At 42.7% G+C, this 22,209-nt stretch overlaps 2 protein-coding genes across 2 annotated transcripts in view; both read right to left on the reverse strand.

Moving 5' to 3' along the window:
• The window catches only part of mtr (5-methyltetrahydrofolate-homocysteine methyltransferase), a 68,363-nt gene extending 56,624 nt beyond the window's left edge, over positions 1-11,739 (reverse strand). Inside the window, exons 1-5 of the mRNA XM_055640012.1 lie at positions 11,532-11,739; positions 9,623-9,834; positions 7,864-7,953; positions 6,111-6,180; positions 2,642-2,734 (exon numbers count right to left, since the gene is read on the reverse strand). Of these exons, the coding sequence (XP_055495987.1) occupies positions 2,642-2,734; positions 6,111-6,180; positions 7,864-7,953; positions 9,623-9,834; positions 11,532-11,559 (493 nt within the window). The 5' untranslated portion in view covers positions 11,560-11,739. The remainder of the gene's footprint in view (positions 1-2,641; positions 2,735-6,110; positions 6,181-7,863; positions 7,954-9,622; positions 9,835-11,531) is intronic.
• An 8,049-nt stretch (positions 11,740-19,788) lies between these two features.
• Positions 19,789-22,209, reverse strand: part of LOC129699604 (alpha-actinin-2-like) — a 64,394-nt gene continuing 61,973 nt past the window's right edge. The window contains 1 exon segment of the mRNA XM_055639553.1: positions 19,789-21,226. Within this exon segment, the coding sequence (XP_055495528.1) occupies positions 21,068-21,226 (159 nt within the window). The 3' untranslated portion in view covers positions 19,789-21,067.

Consider the following 22,209-nt stretch of genomic DNA (forward strand, 5'->3'; position numbering starts at 1 on the left):
AACACTACGTGCAGTTTTCTACTCGTCTTTCATTAAAAGACGAGCTAAAAAGGCGGCACAGTGGCGCGCAGTGGTGGAGTTGCTGCCTTCCAGCGCCAGAGACCCAGGTTTGATCCTGACCACGGATGTTGTCTGTATGAAGTTTGTACATTCTCCCTGTGGCCGATTGGGTTTTCCTTAGATGCACCGGTTTCTTCCCACACTCCAAAGGCATACAGGTTTATTGGCTTCCAGTGAAATGGTAAACTGTCCCTAGTGTGTAGGACAACGCTAGTGTACGGGGTCGGCATCGCTGGTCGGCATTGACTCAGTGGATCCGTGATGCAACTCTAAAGTAAAGTCTGTCTTGACTGGTATAAGGGTGGTGGGTACATGGAATGAGTTGCCAGACGAGGTATATGAGGCACATACAGTAATAACATTTAAAAAGGCACCTGGACAGGTATATAGATAGGAAAGGTTCAGAGGGATATGGGCCACACGCGGGCAAATGGGACTTACTTAGATGGGACATCTTGGATGGCCTGGAAGTATTCGGCAAACAGGACGGTTTCCGTGCCATATGACCCTATGTTTCTCTCAGAGTTTACAAGACTTTAGTACACTTTGGTTAGTCAGGCATGTGGAAGAAAGCTAGGTAAATCGAGCAAGTGCACAGCACTTATCAATGATGGACCAGGACAGAGATGTTGAAGAGCCTGCTCCTGTTCTGCAGATTCCTGCAATCCTGAATTTCATATTAGCAGTCCACCCAAGAAAAGTCTAGTTTGTTGGAACTTTTACTTCTTTGTTATCTACCTGCATTTTCTACCTGCAAGGACATCAAAGATTATGGGGAGAAGGCAGGACAATGGGGTTGAGATCAGCCATGATTGAATGGCCTAACTCTACTCCTATGTTATGCAATTCACGCACTTAAAGCACTATTGGCATGAGTGCACAGCATTGGAACAGCCTAATTCAGTGCTATTGTCCAACCAAGTTCAAAAGCCAAATGCCTAATGTACGTCTGACCAAACACCTGTTCAATTTTCACAAATATTCAAACCTTCTGTAACTTAGTTTTCTTGGATGCTTACATTACATCCCTCTTTTGAGTTCTGTGCTGTAGCCTGCCTCCACCCTCTCAACAAAACAGTGCTGCTAATTACAGGCCAATACTAGCTTCTTAAGGTTTAAGGTGTCATAGAGTTATACAGCACGGAAACAGATCTGTCAGCCTACCTTGTCAATGCTGACCAATTGGACAATTTTTCGGCAAGTTCCATTTGCCTGCATTTGGTCCATATCCATCCGAATCCTTCCTTTCCATATATCTGTCCAAATGTCCTTTCAAAGTCTTGATTATATCCACGTCTATAGCTTCCACTGGCAGTTCATTCTAGATGTGGAATACCCACCGAGTGAAAATGTTACCCCCAAGGTCTCTCTTGAATCTCTCCCATCTCAATTTATGACTATGCTGACTAATTTTGGAAGTCTCTACCGTGGGGGAAAAAGACTGAGCACTCATTTTAGCCATGTCCCTTATGATCTTGTACATCTTAATAACATCATCCCTCAGCCTCCTACGCTCCCAAGAAAAAAAGTCCTAGCCTATTGAACTTCTCCCGAAAACTCAAGCCTGCAAGTCCTGGTAACATCCTAATGAATGTCTTCTGCACCGTTTCAATCTTAATGACATCCTTCCTATAACTGGGCGATTAGAATTACACATAGTATTCCAAATCTGATCTTATTGTCTAATACAGCTGCATCATGATATCCCAGATTTTGTACTCAATACCCTTCCCAATGAGTGAAGTGTGCCAAACATCATCTTCACTATCCTGTCCACCTGACCGCCACTTTCAGGGAACCACAAACCTGTACTCTCAGATCTCCATGTTCTGTAATGTTCTCCAGGGATCTTACCATTTACGATGCAAATCCTGCCCTGGTTTGACATTTCAAAATGCAACGCCTCACACTTGTCAGAATTATATTCCATTTGTTATTCCTTAATGTAATTTACTAGCATGTTCACCACACTGTCATCCAAATCCTTAATGGAGATACCAAACAACAGTGGACTCAGCACTGACCCCTGCGGCACTCCACTGGTCACAGACCTCCAAATCAGAATAAACAAGCTTCCACAACTACCCTTTGACTCCTTCCTCCAACAATTTGTAATACAATTAGCTAGCTCATCTTAGATTCCATGCAATCTAAACCTTTAGTCTAGCTGTGCATGCGGGACAGTTTGTGAACTCCATTCCTATCAATGCTATATTTATAAAAAATAAGACGATACCAGAATAAAGTTTGCTAACTGGATCAACTACTCTTGTAACACAAACCAGAGTTTCTAAACTCTGTTTTGAAAACGTCGAGTTTATTGTCACCCGCACAAGCACGGTGAGGTGCGGATACAATGCAAATCTTGCCTGCAGCAGCAGCAGCAGCAGCAGCAGCACAAGCACAGAGACTCAGGCACACACAAACTTAAATTACATTGAAAATTCTGCAAGACTTTAAAAAGAAAGACAATGCAAAAAAAAAAGACATTAGTTCAAATAACTGACACAGCCCAAAACATCACCTAATCATTTCTCATAAGTTTTCAACTGCTTTATTACAATGGACATTACTTTCGTACTTATATTTCTGTAGTCTGGTCTCTCCACAGATGGGGATATTGACAACGTTTTGTTGGTTGGTCCGATAGCCCCCGCCACATATCTTTTGATACCTGTAACAAGCAACATTGCAGATGAAAGCCAGGGTATATAGGAAGTCCTGTAGATGACAAACTCTATTAGATGTATCTTAGGTACATTTACCCTTTTAAGCCAAATTTAGATTAAAGCGCAAGTAAACAAGTTGATCTCTCAAACCTGATCTATGCTTTAGTGAGATTACCTTTATAGACTGCGGATGTCTCTTGGAATGTCTCGCAAAAGTGGTGGCTCTTCAATAACTATCAACAGGAAGGTTGGGGTATGCACTGCAGCCCGTGTTATCAAGATACTACTTTTTTGTATTGTATTGTATTGTATTCAATTTATTGTCATTATCTCATATTAGAGACAAGATACCAAAGATAGATAAATGACAATGAAGGAACGGTGATATTTCACGATGCTACATGACTTGGAGAGGATCCTGCATGTGGCGCAGTTACTGCCTTCCTTGTAGTGAGGATAGAGTGGGGTAGTGGGGATAGAGGTCGCGGTGGGGTAGTGGGGATAGAGGTCTTTCTAATGGGGATAGAGGTCGCGGGTTTTGTTGGTGCTGTGGGACAAGTTTAGTGAACAAACGTCGTGCATTTGGTAGATGGTATACACGACAGATTCATTGCATTAAATAGTACCAATCACAAAGGCTGCGTGGATCTGCATGGTGCTACACCTTTCATGCATATACAATGCACTCTATCCCACAACTGATTTTGCTTGTCTGCCATCTGCCAGACAAAATGTTGCTAACCAAGCTGTTTGGCCTTCGCTGAAAGTGAAGAACAAATGATCCACATCTGCAGAGTATTCTTGATGCCACAATCGGAAACAATATAGTCCAGACAGTCTGGAGTTGAAGTGGGACAGCTGACTGGGATGCTGAAGACATTTTCACCTGGTGCTTCTGACAAAATATTTAATTTCTCAAGGACTTCTGGCAGAGGGAAGCGAATCTCTGGAATTCTTTACCTCAGAGAGCTGTGGAGGCTGGATCATTCCAGATTTACAGTAAAGGCAGATAAGTTTTTGAAAGTTCGGGGAACTGAGGGCTCTGAGGATCTGACACAGTCTAAGAGTTAAGACCTGGGTAGATTTGCTGTGACATTATTAAATGGCAGGGCAAGTGTAAGTCACCAGATAACCTTCCCCTGTTCCTATGTTCTCGTGTCCTTGAGAATGACACTTTAGCCATGTTCATTCATCAGATCATCTGTCCAATTAATGACTTAATATACCAAACTTACCCTAAAATACATTAACAGGGTTAGAATTGAAAAGTTGATCATACATATATTCAAGGGGAAACTACTTGCAATGTTTCTCTGCATTTCTACTGCCAGCAATATTTTGCGAGTCTGATTTGGTTTAATCTAATAGAAGCATTTGGTAATAAGACTATATTATTTATCTATATGTATTAACATTCACCAGGCTAAGAACCAACATACAATTTTACAGAACATGCACAAAATAAATTTGGCTTAAACAATCAAACCAGCAAATATGTTTCATCATAACTCATTCTTCCTTATTCCATTCCATTTGTATACCCTCTCCCTCATATACCTCCTCAATACTGCTTAAGCAGATCTGTGCTATTTATTTTAACTACACACTATGCTTACAAATTTCACCTCAGTACTTGGATAAAGGTGTTTCCTCCGCATTCTCTTTCTGATTCCTTGACCTACATTTACAGTACCCTCCATAATGTTTTGGACAAAAACCCATCATTTATTTATTTGCCTCTGTACTCCACAATTTGAGATTTGTAATAGAAAAAATCACATGTGGTTAAAATGCACAATGTCAGATTTTAACAAAGGCCATTTTTATACATTTTGGTTTCACCATGTAGAAATTACAGCCATGTTTATACATAGTCCCCCCATTTCAGGGCATCATAATGTTTGGGACACATGGCTTCACAGGCATTTGTAATTGCTCAGGTGTGTTTAATTGCCTCCTTAATGCAGGTATAAGAGAGCTCTCAGCACCTAGTCTTTCTTCCAGCCTTTCCATCTCCTTTGGAAACTTTTATTGCTGTTTATCAACATGAGGACCAAAATTGTGCCAATGAAAGTCAAATAAGCCATTATGGGAATGAGAAACAAGAATAAAACTGTTAGAGACATCAGCCAAACCTCAGGCTTACCAAAATCAACTGTTTGGAACATCATTAAGAAAAAAGAGAGCACTAGTGAGCTTACTAATCGCAAAGGGACTGGCAGGCCAAGGAAGACCTTCACAGCTGATGACAGATGAATCTCTCTATAATAAAGAAAAATCCCCAAACACCTGTAAGACAGATCAGAAACATTCTTCAGGAGTCAACTGTGGATTTGTCAATGACCACTGTCCGCAGAAGACTTCATGAACAGAAATACAGAGGCTACACTGCAAGATGCAAACCACTGGTTAGCCGCAAAAATAGGATGGCCAGGATATAGTTTGCCAAGAAGTACTTATAAGAACAACCACAATTCTGGAAAAAGGTCTTGTGGACAGATGAGACAAAGATTAAGATATCAGAGTCATGTCAAGAGCAAAGTTTGGAGGAGAGAAGGAACTACCCAAGATCCAAAGCATATCACCTCATCTGTGAAACACGGTGGTGGGGATGTTATGGCCTGGGCATGTATGGCTGCTGAAGGAACTGGCTCACTTATCGTCATTGATGAAATAACTGCTGATGGTAGTAGCATAATGAATTCTGAAGTGTATAGACACATCCTATCTGCTCAAGTTCAAACAAATGCCTCAAAACTCATTGGCCGGCAGTTCATTCTACAGCAAGACAATGATCCCAAATATACTGCTAAAGCAACAAAGGAGTTTTTCAAGGCTAAAAAATGGTAAATTCTTGAGTGGCCAAGTCAATCACCCAATCTGAACCCAATTGAGCATGACTTTTATATGCTGAAGAGAAAACTGAAGGGGACTAGCCCCCAAAACATGCATAAGCTAAAGATGGCTGCAATACAGGCCTGGCAGAGCATCACCCAAGAAGATACCCAGTAACTGGTGATGTCCATGAATCTCAGACTTCAAGCAGTCATTGTATGCAAAGGATATGCAGCAAAATACTAAACATGACCACTCTCATTTACTTGATATTGCTGTGTCCCAAACATTATGGTGCCCTGAAATGGGGGGGGGGGGGAAACTATGTATAAACACAGCTGTAATTTCTACAAGGTGAAGCTAATATGTATAAAAATGGCCTTTATTTAAATCTGACAACGTTCACTTCAACCACATGTGATTCTTTTCTATTACAAATCTCAAATTGTGGAATACAGAGGCAAATAAATAAATGACGGGTCTTTGTCCCAAACATTATGGAGGGCACTGTATACGTCTATTTGACAACAAAGATATAAAGCTGACCTGTTTGTGCTCCCACATCATCAGCCACCTGTCTGGCTAGCTCTGCTGAGATTCTGTTTAGTCGATATGCCTGGAATGGAGAAGATCAACATATGTTCAAAATGAAATACCTAGAACCCATTATCACTGCAAGATGAAAAGGCATTTAACGCACAGATCTTTTATCACATCTTAAAACACTTAATAACCAATTGATTTGTTTAAGTAAAGCCTTGGGGACTGTGATGCGGGAGAATATAATATGCTCTTAGATCCCATAAACAAATCAATGCCAGATAAAAGCTTTCATTCATGGAAAGACACAAAGTGCTAGAGTAACTAAACGGGTTATGCAGCATCTCTGGAGAACATGGGTGGGTGACTTTTCGCGTCAGGACCTTTATTCAGATTCCTTCAAGAAAAAGATACAAAATGCTTGAATAACTCAGCGGGCCAGATCTCTGGAGAACATGGATAGGTCACTTTGGGTCAGGACTCATCTTCAGACTGATTGTGGGGGAGGGGGGGAGAGATAGGGGGAAGAAAGCTGGAAGCTGCAAGAGAGCTGGAAGCTGGACACCTTTGTCCAACCATTTATTCATCAAAACCTCCTCCCCTCATCTGTATCCAGCTATCACTTGTCAGGTTTTGTCCTGCCCCCACCTTTCTTCCTGCTTTCTTTCTCTCCACCTTCCCCCACTCTTCAGAGTGAAGAAGGGTCCCGACCCGAAATGACACATCAGATTCAGATTTATTGTCACATGCACCAATTAAGGTTGAGTGATATTTGAGTTACCATGCGGCATACAATTAACCTATCCATGTTCTCCAGAGATGCTGCCCGACCTGCTGAGTTATTCCACAATTTGTCATTCAATTACGTTTCAGGTCGGGACTTCTTCAGACTGATCACAGTTATCTGGTCAATGAGTGAATGGGAGTAAATAGAGAGTGAAAACATAGATAAAAGCCTGTCAGGGTTATGAAATACAGAGCAGGAAAATGTGCCCAGCCAGTCACAAAGGGCATGTGTTCAACTCCCAGAGGAGGAAAAAAATGTAAAAGAATTATGATACTCCTAATGAGAAACTCTGAGAGCTGATCCTCACATGCTTGTAGAAAATAGCTTCCTTGATTGGGCACATGCAAGACATATGTTGTAGCTATTTTATACAAATAGCACAAAACTTATAAATAACAATCTTAGCTGTGGAAAATGCTACACCACTGGAGCCAGTCATACAGCACAGAAACAGGCCCATCAGCCCAACTTGGCCATGCCGACCAAGATGCCCCACCTAAACTAGTCCCATTTACCCTTGTTTGGTCCATATACCTCTAAATCATTCCGGCCCATTTTGAGACATTCACAGTATAAAAAGGGTTAAAAATCCAACCCTTTCTGTGAATCTGTGGAATTCATTGACACAGAACACTGTGGAGGCCGAGATTGATAGATTCTTAATTAGTACAGGTGTCAGGAGTTATGTGGAGAAGGCATGAGAATGGGGTTGAGAGGGAAAAATAGATAAGCCATGATTGAATGGCAGAGCAGAATTGATGGGCTGAATGGCTTAATTCAGCACCTATAATTTATGAACTTTCTATTATTTTACCACTCCAAAAGAGCTAATGCTAAACGTTATGGACAATGCATCCTTAAGCTTTAGCTTGAAGCACGGAGAAAAGGTGATTTAAATGAAAAACAAGATGTTCTCTTCTTGCACTTTTCTGTTCATGGCATTTAATTTCAGTTATCAGGGAGATTTCTTACCAAATGTTGTAATCCATAGTCAGCTTGTGCAACTCTTGTACTACTGAAGGTGTTTGTCTCCACAATATCCGCTCCAGCCAGCAAATATTCCTAAAATAAAAAACACACTTTGCTGAGAAAAGGAAATAAAATAAATGATGGTGTTTACACATTTTAAATCAACTTTTGGGAAATTAATATTTCTAATTTGGCTTTGCTTCGGGGAGAGTGGAGGAGAACTCTGATACCACCACAATGCACAGCTAACATGAATGTATCCAACCTCCTGAGACGATGGCAGTGAGCTGCATTCTTGAATTGCTTTAATTCTTCTGGTGAAGGAATAAAGCACCTTTATGCAGGAATTCAAGGACAGCGACTCAACACTATCCTACACACTAAGGACAATTTACAATTTAACCAAGCCAATTGGCCTATAAACCTGTACGCCTTTGGAGTGTGGGAGGAAACTGAAGGTTCCGGAGAAAACCCACGCAGATCACGGGGAGAACGTACAAACTCTCTACAGTCAACCCCCTTAGTCAGGGTCGAACCCAGATCTAAGGCGGGAACTCCACCGCTGTGCCACCATTTTGTCCTTTCTATCTTACAATCAGTTTGCATTCCAAGGAGGGTGTGGGATCAGGGATGAGAGTCAGAGCTATATAACACAGAAACAGGTTCTTCGGCCCAACCCGTCCATGCTATCAAGTTGCCTAATCAAGCTAGTTCAACTTGCCTGTGCCTGGACCCATATCCCTCAGAACCTTTGGAACAGGCCCATTGGCTCACAATCAATGTCCGTGCCGAACATGATGCTGATTTTCTCTGCCTGCTCATGATCCATATCCCTCAATACCTTACACATCCATGCACGTATTTAAAAGCCTGTTGATTTCCACTTTTGTATCTGCCTCCACCATCACCCCAGATAGTGTATTAATAGAGAAAAGAGAGTGGAGAAGTAAGATAGAATCAAGCAAATGGAGAAAAAGAATATTGCATGGAAGACAAAGACAGAAGGAAAGATTGGTGTGGAAAAAAATCACCAAAATTAATGATCCCTCCCCCACATCCTCCAGCTGTGTGGTCCCAGTCTCAGTGGTACTGTCCCCTTGTTTTCACTCGACATCACATTTCCAAGACAAAACATCTAACCCTCGTCTCTCTGCAGGTCAGATGAGCTGCAAAAATCAGAACCAACTGTCTCAGGGTGCTTGGTTTTTATTCCCCTTTGGGGAAACTAATCAGGACTAACAGCGGCAAAGTTAAAGTAGAGAAATTATACAAGAAATCACACTTGCAACATTACTTGAAGCTAGAGAAATCAAATTCATACCACTGGGTTGTAAGCTGCCCAAGTGAAATATGAGTCTGTTCCTCCAATTTGCATATGGCCTCACTCTGACAGTGGAGGCGGCCCAGGACAGGGAGGTCAGTGTGGGAATGAGAAGGGGAATTAAAGTGTTTGGCAACCGGGAGATCAGGTAGGTCCAGGTGGATCAGCGAAAGGTGTTCAGCGAAACAATCGCCCAGTTTATGTTTGGTCTCGCCGATGTATAAGAGTTCACATCTTGAACAACGGATACAGTAGATGAGGTTGGAGGAGGTGCAAGAGAACCTCTGCCTAACCTGAAAAGACTGTCGGGTCCCTGGACAGTGTGGAGGAAGGAGGTATAGAGATCACTTCTTTTTTTTTGGTAAAGCAGCATCTGTAGTTCCTTATTTCTACAATTACTATTCTTGTAGCTTTGACCCAAGGCGAAAGGTTATGCCATACCTTATGAATTTTGCAGATAATATCAGATTGTGTTATGCTGAGAAGATCATTGTTCCCCTTTAAAAGTTTTGGATGATCTTTGAATTCGTCACCACGATAATCATCTTCGCCAAGTTTGTATTGCTGAATCATGGTGCCCATCCCCCCATCCAACACCATGATGCGCTTTTGCAGAATTCTTTTAAGTTCATCTTGAGGACGATTCCTTACTTCTGGAATTAAGAAAGCTTATTTTTAAATCCAGCAAGTTAGGATGCACATTGAAAAAAACCTAATTCCAGGTTTTGGTATTTTATTGTCACATACACTGAGATGCAGTGGAAAGGCTACTCAAACATTGGGCGGCACAGTTGCGCAGCTCGTAGAACTGCTGCTACGCAGCTCTAGACCCCAGGTTTGATCCTGACCTGGATGCGGTTTGTATGGAGTTTGCCCATTCTCCTTGTGACTGTATGGCTTTCTGCTGGGTGCTTCGGTTTCCTCCCACATCCCATAGAGGTGCAGATTTGTACTTTAATTGAACTCTATAAAAATATGGCTTATCTCGACCTCATTGAGACTAGCACGTTGATGGCTGGGTTGTATTTACCCTCTGTGGCTGGGGCTCTGTAACTCTGGCCAGGCCAGAGCCAGCAGATCCGTTCTCATAGCCGTCCGTTCTTCCACGTCCAATTGGCGGATCGAATTTGCCCCCTGCGGCCGGGACGCTGGAATGCAGATCTGTTAAAATAACCGATCTCAGAGGACGACTTTGCAGTCCAGTATCTCAGCCCCTTGGCGGCATAGGTGGACTGTTACGGTACCATTGGGCCCTTCTCGAAGGCCAATACCTTTGTTGGTCTGGCAGAATGGATAATCCAGAAAGACTCTGGAACAAAGGGTGCTAATAAATCAGCGGTGGACCTGTACAAACATTAACCTGCACTAAGAATTTTTACATTACTCAACAAAAAAGCTAATAATTATTTGGATTTTATCAGAAATTAATTCAACACTTCAACAACTCATTCTCACTATTACACTACTTCAACTGATTTTTAATGATAGTCATCATATCACAATTTGTGATAAAATGCCTAAATTAAGATTGATTGGAGCACAGATTTTCCAAAGGCATTAGTGCATAATATTTTGTTCTAATATTGTTTGTATAATATTAATGGTCTCAGGACATGTCAAGGTTTGACAGGCAGCACAAACGATGGCTGTTTGCCATGTTACATAACAAAACAATCTATTTACAAATAGCAAGGGCCCGAAACATACATGATCAAAGTGCTGGAGGAACTCAGCAGGTCAGGCTGAGAAAATGGACAGACAACGTTTCAGGTCGGGACAGTCCTTCAGCTGTCTTTTATCAAAATATCGTCCATGTCGACTTGAAAGAACAAACAGGTGTTCTGAATGACAACACTCCTGAAGGTAGGGTTGGAGCGTTGCATCCCTAATTGCAGGCGTCAAATGAGAATATATCCTCCGGATTGCAACAGAAAGCAACAACTAGCTGGTCAAAGATCACAAACTCTTTGCTCCATTGATCTGCCCATGCTTTCTGTCACATCACAGTGATCACTTCTGCATTGAAGCCACAACCTCGTGGCTACAATGCTGAGAACTATATTCTGTATCTTCCCCTATATCTACCTATTTATTGGATTTGAGTTTGTATTGTATTAATGTATGGTATTGTCGGATCTGATTGTATAGCATGCAAAACAAAGTTATTCACTGTACTTCAGTGCATGTGACAATGGTAAACATAAACTTTGTGGTCCAGAGGAACCATCGCCTGCAGCCCTTCTGTCTTCTCCTCTGCACCCCTTGGTCCTGCAACTACCCCACTACCCCCTCCCCTCCCCCTCTTTCTCTACCCCTCACTCCCTCCCCCCCCGGTCCCATCTCCACTCACCACCTCCCGTGGTGAACGCCGGCGCCATGTGTCCCCCGTTTGCCAGCCTCGCAGCTCGCAGCCACGCCCGGCCCAGGTCCAGGCCCAGAGCCCGAGCTCTGCCGGCTCGCGCGATCAGCGACACGGTGACGTTTCTTGCCGACAGCCGGCCGCTCGCAACCGGCCCATCGCCGGGCCTGCCCCCAGTGCGCAGGCGCAGATCCGCCGGCAACAACCCCCAAGTGCGCATGCGCTGCTCCCGTCCGCCGGCAGCCCGCTGATCTGCACCAGTGCGCAGGCTCCGCCCCCCGCCGGCAACAAAACACGTCAGAGACATGTGTTGGCGGGAACTGCAGATGCTGATTTAAACCAAAGATAGACACAAAAAGCTGGAGTAGTCCGAGAGCAGGAGGAATCACAGAGGGGGGGGAGCAGCGAGAGGGGATGTTGCATCTCATATTTCGTTTGGGCAGCTTACAACCTCTAACTTGCACCTTCCATCCCCACACCCAACACCCTACCCTAGTAGCACCAGCTTCAAAGTCTTCTTGTTGATTCTCATTGTCTGTAACTCGTTCTCACCTAACACACAGCTAACAATGGCCTATGTAGGAAAGAACTGCAGATGCTGGTTTAGATCGAAGGTAGACACAAAATACAGGAGTAACTGGTGAGAAGGGAATGGGTGATGTTTCGGGTCGAGACCCTTCTTCAGACTGATGTCGGGCAGGGATAGAATGTAGTCGGAGACAGTAAGATTGGTGGGAGAACTGGGAAAGGGCAGGGGATGGAGTGGGAGAGAAAGCAAGGGCTATCTGAAGTTAGAGAAGTCAATATAGGGAGGTTTCACGGCAGTCGGGTCATGACCCATGACCCGTACAGTTGCTACGCTACTCCAAATGGAGTACATGCGATGAACTGCAGGTAGGCACTTACCATTGTTTCCAGCGTAGCGGGCCTGTTAAAACCTGCTGAAAATGTCGATTTTTGCGCTGCAAATAATTATGGAAATCGGGATAAGCGTGTGAGACATTTATCCTACTTCAGAATTCCAAAAGTGAGGAGAAATGACGGTAGATAGAAGTGAGAGCTGAAGGGACAACAACAGCCAGAGTGCTTGGCGAACATTGGCCATTTGCTCACTGTATTTAATCAACTAAGGCATTATTTGTGTTTTTTCTTGATTTCTTTGGCATCTAAAAAGTTTCAAAAGTGATAAATCTGGCTATAAATTTTTTAAATCGCCCATGGTTCTCAAGTGGGTTTTTACATACAAAATGAAAACGCATCTGAAGAAAAATTTACAGCCAGATTGATCACTTCTCATACTTTTTAGATACCAAAGGAATCAAGAAAAAACACAAATAATGCCTTACTGTTGATGAAATGCAGTGAGCAAACGCGATAATTCCCAATATTTTCAATTACGATATCTGCACGTCCAATGTTTACCAAGCACTTTAGTTGCTGTAGTCCCTTCAGCTCTGCTTCTCTTTACCTTCATTTTGCTTCACTTTTGGAATTCTAAAGTTGGGTACATGTCTCTCACACTTACCCCGACTTCCACAATTTTTTTCAGCGTAGAAATTCAACATTTTGGCGGTTTTTACCAGGTAGGAAAGTACGCGTTTCTAGCATTAATAACATATACCGGAAGTTACGTATGTCCTCCAGATGGATTCAGCGGCTCCGTGCGTCAAGCCCTATGACCCAGTGACCTTACGTGCAACCCCCCTATACCGCTGGGGTGTAAACTACCCAAGTGAAATAGGTGCTGTTCCTCCAATTTGCGCTGGGCCTCACTCTGACAATGGGAGAGGCCCAGGTCAGATTGGGAATGGGAGGGGGAGTTGAAGTGCTGAGCCACCGGGAGATCAGGTAGGTTAAGATGGACTGTGCGGAGGTGTTCAGCGAAATGATCGCCGAGCCTGTGCTTGGTCTCGCCGATATAGAGAAGTTGACATCTGGAACAGGGGATACAGTAGATGAGGTTGGAGGAGGTGCAAGTGAACCTTTGCCTCACCTGGAAAGACTGTTTGGGTCCTTGGATGGTGTTTCCTTTATCATCATTACTTTTTTGCAGATCTTCATTCATTTGTTCTACCTATCTCGTCTCCCTTTCCCCTGACTCTCAGTCTGAAGAAGGGTCTCGACCCAAAACGTCACATATTCCTTTTCTCCAGAGATGCTGTCTGATTTGCTGAGTAACTTTTTATGTCTATCTTCCATATACATCAGAGCATTGATTACAGGATAATGATACAAAAGTGGAAATTAAAAATGTTAATGAAATAAATGAAGGTTGATCACAGGCAGCCATTTACAAGTGTAGATAAGAACAGGCAGATATCAATGTTAGTGACACACTAAAATAAAAACGTTGATACCCTCTGACGTTTGATTCGAAAATGTAAACCAACATAGTACATGCACAGAACAACACAGAATAAGAACAGGCCCTTTGGCCCACAATGTCTGTGCTAAACATGATGCGAAGACCACACATGGGTTTCCTCCGGTTGCTCCTCATTCCTCCCACATCCCAAAGATGGGCGGGGTTTGTAGATTAATTGGCCCCTGTAAATTACCTCAAGTGTGTAGTGTGTACACATAACCCATATCTCTCTGTTTCTATGTGCCAATCCAAAAGTATTTTAAATGCCACTGATGTAACTGTTTCAACTACCACCCCCCACAGTACATTCCAGGCACGCACCACCCTCTGTATAACACAAAAACTTGCCCCTCACTTTAAAGATTTGTCCTCAATATTTGATTTTTCTATCCTGAGGAAACGATTCTGACTATCCATGTATTTCTGCTTTCTTCATCCCCGTTTGAAGTGGAGGCCATGGGACCTGAACAGCTACATGGAAATTCAAGGTCTTTATATTTAAATGCCGGGATTATGTAACTAATAAACAATACAGAAGTCAAGTGTACAGTCTTTTGTAAAGTAATAAATAGGAACTGCAGATGCCATTTATACCATAGACACTAAATGTTGGAGGTACTCAGCGGGTCAGGCAGCATCTCTGGTGAAAATGGATTGGTGACATTTTGAGTCGGGACCCTTCTTCAGACTAACCCGATCTGAAACATCATCTATTTTCTTCAGAAGTGCAGACTATTGTTTCCACAGTGTAAATTTATATATTTAAAAAATGTATTTAGAGGTACAGTGTGGAAATTGGCAAAGGAGTCTGTAGTGGCAAATTTCTAACTTTTCCAGCGTCGAACATGCCTTTGCCATTACTACACAGGTAAGTAGGGGTGATGTTACGCAAACCAAAAAAGAACAGATCTTCCAGTCATCATTTCCAGTTTGATTGGTTCTTTATTGAAGTAGTTGTACAAACAAAGAGATGAATGTACCAAGCTTTCCTTCATATAAGTTGTAGCTTTCTGTTCTCTCTGTTCTGGTAGGAACTGTGTACTCTCCACCTCTTGTGCCTGGCCTGAATCACTCCATGTCCCCTAAGCCCATATGTATACGCCTCTCTTGGCATGCATCTAATGACCGACCCCCCCCCCCCCCCCCCCCCCCCCCCCCCCCAGGTGTCCAAAATAATACTGCAAGATATATCTAGACAAAGCCTAAACATAAATGGCTCCTACAGAGTCTACGCTGACCGTCAATCATATGTTCACACTTGTTCTATGTTATCCCACAGTCTCATCCACTCCCTACACATTAGAGGTAATTTACATGGGCCAATTAATCTACAAAACCCGCCCATCTTTGGGATGTGGGAGGAATGCGGAGCAACCGGAGGAAACCCATGTGGTTTAGATTTAGTTTAGTTTATTGTTACATTTATCGTTGCATAGGGGAAAGCTTTTTGTTGCATTTTAACCAGTTAATAATATTAAATAATATGTATAAGAAGTTAGACAAAAATGCTGGAGAAACTCAGCGGGTGAGGCAGCATCTATGGAGCGAAGGAAATAGGCAACGTTTCGGGTCGAGACCCTTCTTCAGACTGATGTGAGGGTGGGGGAGGGAAGAAGAAAGGAAGAGATGGAGACAGTGGGCTGAGGGAGAGTTGAGAAGGGGAGGAGAAAGCAGGGACTGCCTGAAATTAGAGAAGTCAATGTTCATACCGCCAGGGTGTAAACTGCCCAAGCGAAATATGAGGTACTGCTCCTCCAATTTACGGTGGTCCTCACGCTGGCCTTAGAGGAGGCCCAGGACAGAAAGGTTGGATTCGGAATGGGAGGGGATTCAAGTGCTGAGCCGCCGGGAGATCAGGTAGGTTAATGCGAACTGAGCGGAGGTGTTGGGCGAAGCGATCGCCAAGCCTACGCTAGGTCTCACCGATGTAGAGCAGCTGACACCTAGAGCAGCGGATGCAATGAGGTTGGAGGAGGTGTAGGTGAACCTCTGCCGCACCTGGAAAAAGTGCTAGGGTCCTTGAATGGAGTCAAGGGGGGGAGGTAAAGCAAAAAGTGTAGAATTTCCTGCGGTTGCTAGGGAAAATGCCAGGAGAGGGGATGGTTTGGGTGGGAAGGGACGAATTGACCAGGGAGTTATGGAGGGAGCGGTCTCCATGGAAAGCTGACAGGGGAGGAGATGGGAAGATGTGTCCAGTGGTGGAATCCCGTTGGAGGTGGTGAAAATGTTGGAGGATTATGTGACGGCTGGTAGGGTGGAAGGTGAGGACAAGGGGGACTATGTAAATAATATGTAATGCTCTTTAAGCTTACACTAAAGATGTGCAGGTTTGTTAGTTAATTGGCCTCTGTAAATTGCCATTTGAGAGTAGGGAGTGGATGAAACATAGGGATAAATTATAACCAGTGTGAGCGGGTGATTGATGAACAGTATGGACTCAGAGGGCCGAAGGACCTGTTTCCATGCTGCATCTCTACCCCAAACTAAATAGCTGTCCAGTGTGTGCAGTAAGGTATCAGCTTCTATATAAATGAATTGATAAACGACCAGTAAATGGACTTGTGGAATAAGGGTACAGTCAACCAGTTTAGCAAGTACTCATTTTAATAAAGTTTCAAATATTAATAACGATATAAATGCTGTTTTATTTTACAAAAAAAACGTGAAATGGGGAAAAAAAAAGGGAATGGGGACAGCATTTTACTACATAGTGTCATACGGAGTGGAAACAGGCTCTTCAACCCAACTTGCCAACGCCCACCAACATGGCCCATCTACACTAGTCCCACCTGCTTACGTTCAGCCCATATCCCTCTAAACCTGTCCTATCCATGTATCTGTCCAAGTGTTTTTAAACAATGTGATAATACCTGCCTTAAGTTCCTCTGCAGGTAGCTTGTTCCATGTACATACCATTCTTCGTGTAAAAATAAGTTGCCCCTCAGGTTCTTATTAAATCGATCCACCCTCACCTTAATCCCATATCCTCTGGTTCTTGATACCCCTACCCTGGGTAAAAGACTGTGCATTTACCCTATCTATTCCTGTCACGATTTTATACACCACGATAAAAGCACCCCTCATCCTCTTGCACTCTAAAGAATACAATCCGAGCCTGCACAAACTATCCCTGTAGCTGAGGACTCGATTCCTGGCAACATCCTCGTAAATCTTCTCTGCACCCATCCCAGCTTAACAACATATTTCCTATAGCAGGGTGACCAAAGCTGAAAACATAATACTTCTTTCCTGAAAAATGTTGATCCTGTAATAGACGAGGGAAAGTTCTTTTCCAATTTTTCCTCCACAAACTGTCGGGAACAACAAAGTCTGGATTTGCAAAATATCAGTTTATAGAAAACAGGCTTTTATTAAGGCTATGAAGTAAAATCTAATATGAAGAGTCACGCAAAGACTGGGAACATGATTGAAGAATTAATGACAGATCTTTGTGTACAATGTGTTGCAGATAATGCCTAATCAGGAGTTCACATCTCATTTTCATTCAAATGAAAATGTGAAACTGGATTCTAAGTCTAATTTCATACAATGTTAAATTCTATCCCGGTCAAAATGCAGTAATTTAAGTTACAGAAGCTATTGATATATTAAGGGTTAAACAATAAATAGATGCTGTAAAGAGGACACAAAACACTGAATATATGAAATATTTCAAGAGAGCGAAACATTTCAGGTTCATAATCTTTTATTGTGGGTTTTATGTCAATGCAATACAAACAAAAATATGACAAAAGAAAAGGGGTAAGAATCCAAGTCTAGAGGGTATAAGGGGAACAAATCCAATGCCACAGACACCTGTGGCCACGTCAGTAGATATTTTTAAGGTGGCTACTATAGACAAGTGTAGGAGTAGGCCATTTAGCCCTTCGAGGCAGCACCGCCATTCACTGTGATCATGGCTGATCATCCATATTCAGTACCCCGTTGCTACTTCTTCCCCCACTCCGCTATCTTTAAGAGCTCTATCCAATTCTCTCTTGAAAGCATACAGAGAATTGGCCTCTACTGCCTTCTAAGACAGAGTATTGCACAGATCCACACCCCTCTGTGTGGAAAACGTTTTTCCTCATCTCCGTTCTAAATGGCTTACCCCTTATTCTACAAGACAAATTCTTGATTACTAAGGGTGTAAGGGATATTGGGTGAAGGCAAGAGAATCAGGCTGAGAGGGAAAGATAGATCAGCCATGATTGAATGGCAGAGCAGACTTGATGGGCCGAATGGCCTTATTCTACTCCTACTGTATAACTTATTAATTTAATTGACACAAGGGCAGGGAGACAGGTGCATATCTTGTGAGGCTAAATATTCTTGGCAGCTTCAAGCAAGAACCATATAGATTCACCAATGTACAGTGCATTCAGAAAGTTTTCAGATCCCTTCACTTTTTCCACATTTTGTTACGTTACAGCCTTATACTAAGATGGATTAAACATTCTTTTTTATCATCAACCTACACACAATACCTCATAATAAAAAAAGCAAAAACAGGTGTTTAGAAAATTTTGCAAAGTAATTAAAAAGAAATAACTGAGATATCACATTTACATAAGTATTCAGGCCCTTTGCTATGACACTCGAAATTGAGTTTCGGTGCATCCTGTTTCCATTGATAATCCTTGCAATGTTTCTATAACTTGATTGGAGTCCACCTGTGGTAAATTAAATTGATTGGACATGATTTAGAAAGCACACACCTGTCTATATAAGGTCCCACAGTTGACAGTGCATGTCAGAGCAAAAACCAAGCCATGAAGATGAAGGAATTGTCCGTAGACCTCCGAGACAGGATTGTTGAGGCACAGATCTGGGGAAGGGTATAAAACAATTTCTGCAGCATTGCAGGTCCCAAAGAGCACAGTGGTCCCCATCATTCTTAAATGGAAGAACTTTGTAACGACTAGGACTCTTCATAGAGCTGGCCACCTGGCCAAACTGAGCAATAGGGGGAGAAGGGCCTTGGTCAGGGAGGTGCCCAAGAACCCGATGGTCACTCTGTCAGAGCTCCAGAGTTCCTCTGTGGAGATGGGAGAACCTTCCACAAGGGCAACTATATCTGCAGCACTCCACCAATCAGGCCTTTATGGTAGAGTAGGCAGATGGAAGCCACTCCTCAGTAAAAGGCACATGACAGCCCGCTTGGATTTTGCCAAAAGGCACCTAAACAAGATTCTCAGGTCTGATGAAACCAAGATTGAACTCTTTGACCTGAATGCCAAGCGTCACGTCTGGAGGAAATCAGGCACCATTCATCACCCGGCCAATACCATACCTATAGTGATGCACGATGGTGGCAGCATCATGCTGTGGGGATGTTTTTCAGCGGTAGGAACTGGGAGGCTAATCAGGGTCGAGGAAAACCTGAACGGAGCAAAGTACAGAGAGATCTTTGATGAAAATCTGCTCCAGAGCATTCAGGACCACAGACTAGGGCAGAGGATCACCTTCCAACAGGACAACAACCCTAAACACACAGCTAATACAACGCAGGAGTGGCTTCGTGACAAGTCTGAGAATGTCCTTGAGTGGCCCAGCCACAGCCCGACTTGAACCCGATTGAATATCTCTGGAGGGACCTGAAAATAGCAGTGCATCGACGCTCCCCATCCAACATAGAGCAGAGAAGAATGGGAGAAATTACCCAAACACAGGTGTGCCAAGCTTGTAACATCATACCCTAAGAAGACTTGAGGCTGTAATCACTGCCAAAGGTGCCTCCACAAAGTAATGAGTAAAGGGTGTGAATACTTATGTAAATGTGATATTTCAGTTATTTCTTTTTAATTACTTTACAAACATTTCTAAACACCTGTTTTTGCTTTTTTTATTATGGGGTATTGCGTGTAGATTAATAAAAAAAAAAAAAAAAAAAAAATTAATCAATTTTAGAATAAGGCTATAACGTAACAAAATGTGGAAAAAGTGAAGGGGTCTGAATACTTTCTGAATGCACTGTATAGGACTGAGGCAATAAAGAAAATGTTAGAAACACATGTAAATGCTTGAGTATGAAAAAGGGTCCTGGCCAAAACTTTGCATACCTATCCCTTCCATTAGCGCTGTCTGACCCACTGCGTTCCCTCTGCACTTTATGTTTTGCCTCAGAAACTCTGAGCAGGTGCGAAAAGGGGAACAGGGTAAATGCTTCAGATTAGCTCTGCTTCTCATTCCACAGAGACTTCCTGACTTGCTGAGTGTATTTGCTATTTTCTGTTTTTATTTCAGATTTTCAGCATCTGCAGTTTACTTTGATTTTCAAAGGACTGATTGGGCAGCAGATGCCAAAAAGAAAACTGTGCTCACGGCTGGTCTATAATTGTATCTCTTCATTGCTGGCACAAAATGCATTTATGTGATAAAGAACCATTGAGCTTTTCCATGGACATAGTGTAGGAGGAATATGAACTGTTTTTTTTTTTTAAGTATTAGTGGTAATTTCCTACATGTGGCTACAAGGGACTGGAGTTGTTGGTTTACAGAAAAAGACACAAAGTGCTGGAGTAACTCAGCGGGTCAGGCAACATCAGGGGTTGGAGATTGTAACCTTCACGTGGTCCACCCTGTTTCGACGAATGCAATCAACCTGGCGTGCACAAACAGAAGATCAAACAGAACAAGTTGTCTTACAACTTTAGGCTGTGCACGCCATACACAAGAAGAAGGCGGCAGCATCTCTGGAGAATATGGATAGGTGATGTTTAGGGGTTTGAAGAAGGGTCCCAACCAGAAACGCCACCTCTCCATGTTCTCCAGAAATGCTGCATGACCCGTTGAATTACTCCAGCACTTGGAGTCTTTTTTTGTTTAAATATTCCTACATGTTTGGTGAACAAATCTATCAAGCAAGTCATCTACGACTCAGTTTTAATACCAAGAGGAATAAATGTTCACATTTTTAAGTCCTATTATTCATGCATCAGATTTTGTAGTCGCACAGTGCCATTAAATGCCAATGGATTTCCCCTACATAATACTAATACCTCATACCAGGCTGACATACTTTCTCATTTTGCTTAGCACAACATCAATTTTAGACATTCACGTCTAGTATTGCATTCAAGGTTATTCACTAATCTACACTTTCAATCACTAAAATATTCAGGCTGAGGAAGGGAAGAAAAGGCTGTATCAGGATTCTTTATTACAGATCGCTTTCACCGTACAGCGCTGTTGAAAACGAGACATAGTCCAGGGCTCCTGGTACACTAGGTGGCCCTCTGTAGGGTGGCATGCAGGAAATGCAGTATTCAGCCTGTTTGGGAGGCAATTCATGGCGCAACTCCTCAGGCAGAATGTAAGGCTGTTTTTTAAAAAAAAAGTGTGATTTTGTCAGTTTAGTTTAAAAGTTTAAGATTAACATCTTCTAAATTTCTTACTTGAAATGCTCTTGTATTTTCTAAAAATAACCACATTTCCACACACTTGCACTGCCGTAGTTGAAAAGTAGGATACTTCATTTGGAAAAAGGCATCGTTTTTTCTATTTTAAATGGGAGCAGAGATGCAAAGGAGGGCAATGATGCACCAGAGTACAGGCTGGAGATTTAACTTGCATGATATCAGATATCAGGACTATTAACTACATCAACAAACTTTATTTTAGTTTAGAGATAGCGCAGAAACCAGCCCTTCGGTTCATCTTTGACTGCGCCAACCAGCGATCCCCGCACACTACCACTATCCTACACTCTAGGGATAATTTACGATTTTACCAAGCCAATTAGTCTACAAACCTTTACTTCTTTGGAGTGTGGGAGGAAACCGGAGCACATGAGAGAAAACCCATGCAAATCACACGGAGAGCGTACAAACTCCGTACAGACACCACCCGTAGTCAGGATCAAACTCAGGTCTCTGGTGCTGTAAGGCAGCAATTCTACCACAGTGCAACCATGCCATCCCATCATAGGAATTCAAAATGTTGTAAATTCTGAGGTCAGGAAGCATCTGCATCTGCGTACAGATCACTGGTCGGTGCGGGCTCGGTGGGCCCAAGGGCCTGTTTCCATGCTGTATCTCTAAACTAAACTAAACCAAATCCACGGAAAGAGAAACAGGTGAGATTTTAGGTGATAGTCTTCTACAGATGCTGGCTGACCTGCTGAAGGTTTTCAGTGGTTTCTGTTTTTAGTTTAGATTTTCAGAATCTGCAGGTATTTTTATACTTTATAGGAACCTCAGTTTTAACATGGAAAAACAAAACTTGTACAATTCTTAATGGAGGTTGAGGGGAGACCTGTTAGAAGTATATAGAATTATGAGAGAGTTAGATAGGGTAGACAGT

This window comes from Leucoraja erinacea, chromosome 8, assembly GCF_028641065.1.
Source record: "Leucoraja erinacea ecotype New England chromosome 8, Leri_hhj_1, whole genome shotgun sequence".
NCBI classification, from domain to species: domain Eukaryota; kingdom Metazoa; phylum Chordata; class Chondrichthyes; order Rajiformes; family Rajidae; genus Leucoraja; species Leucoraja erinaceus.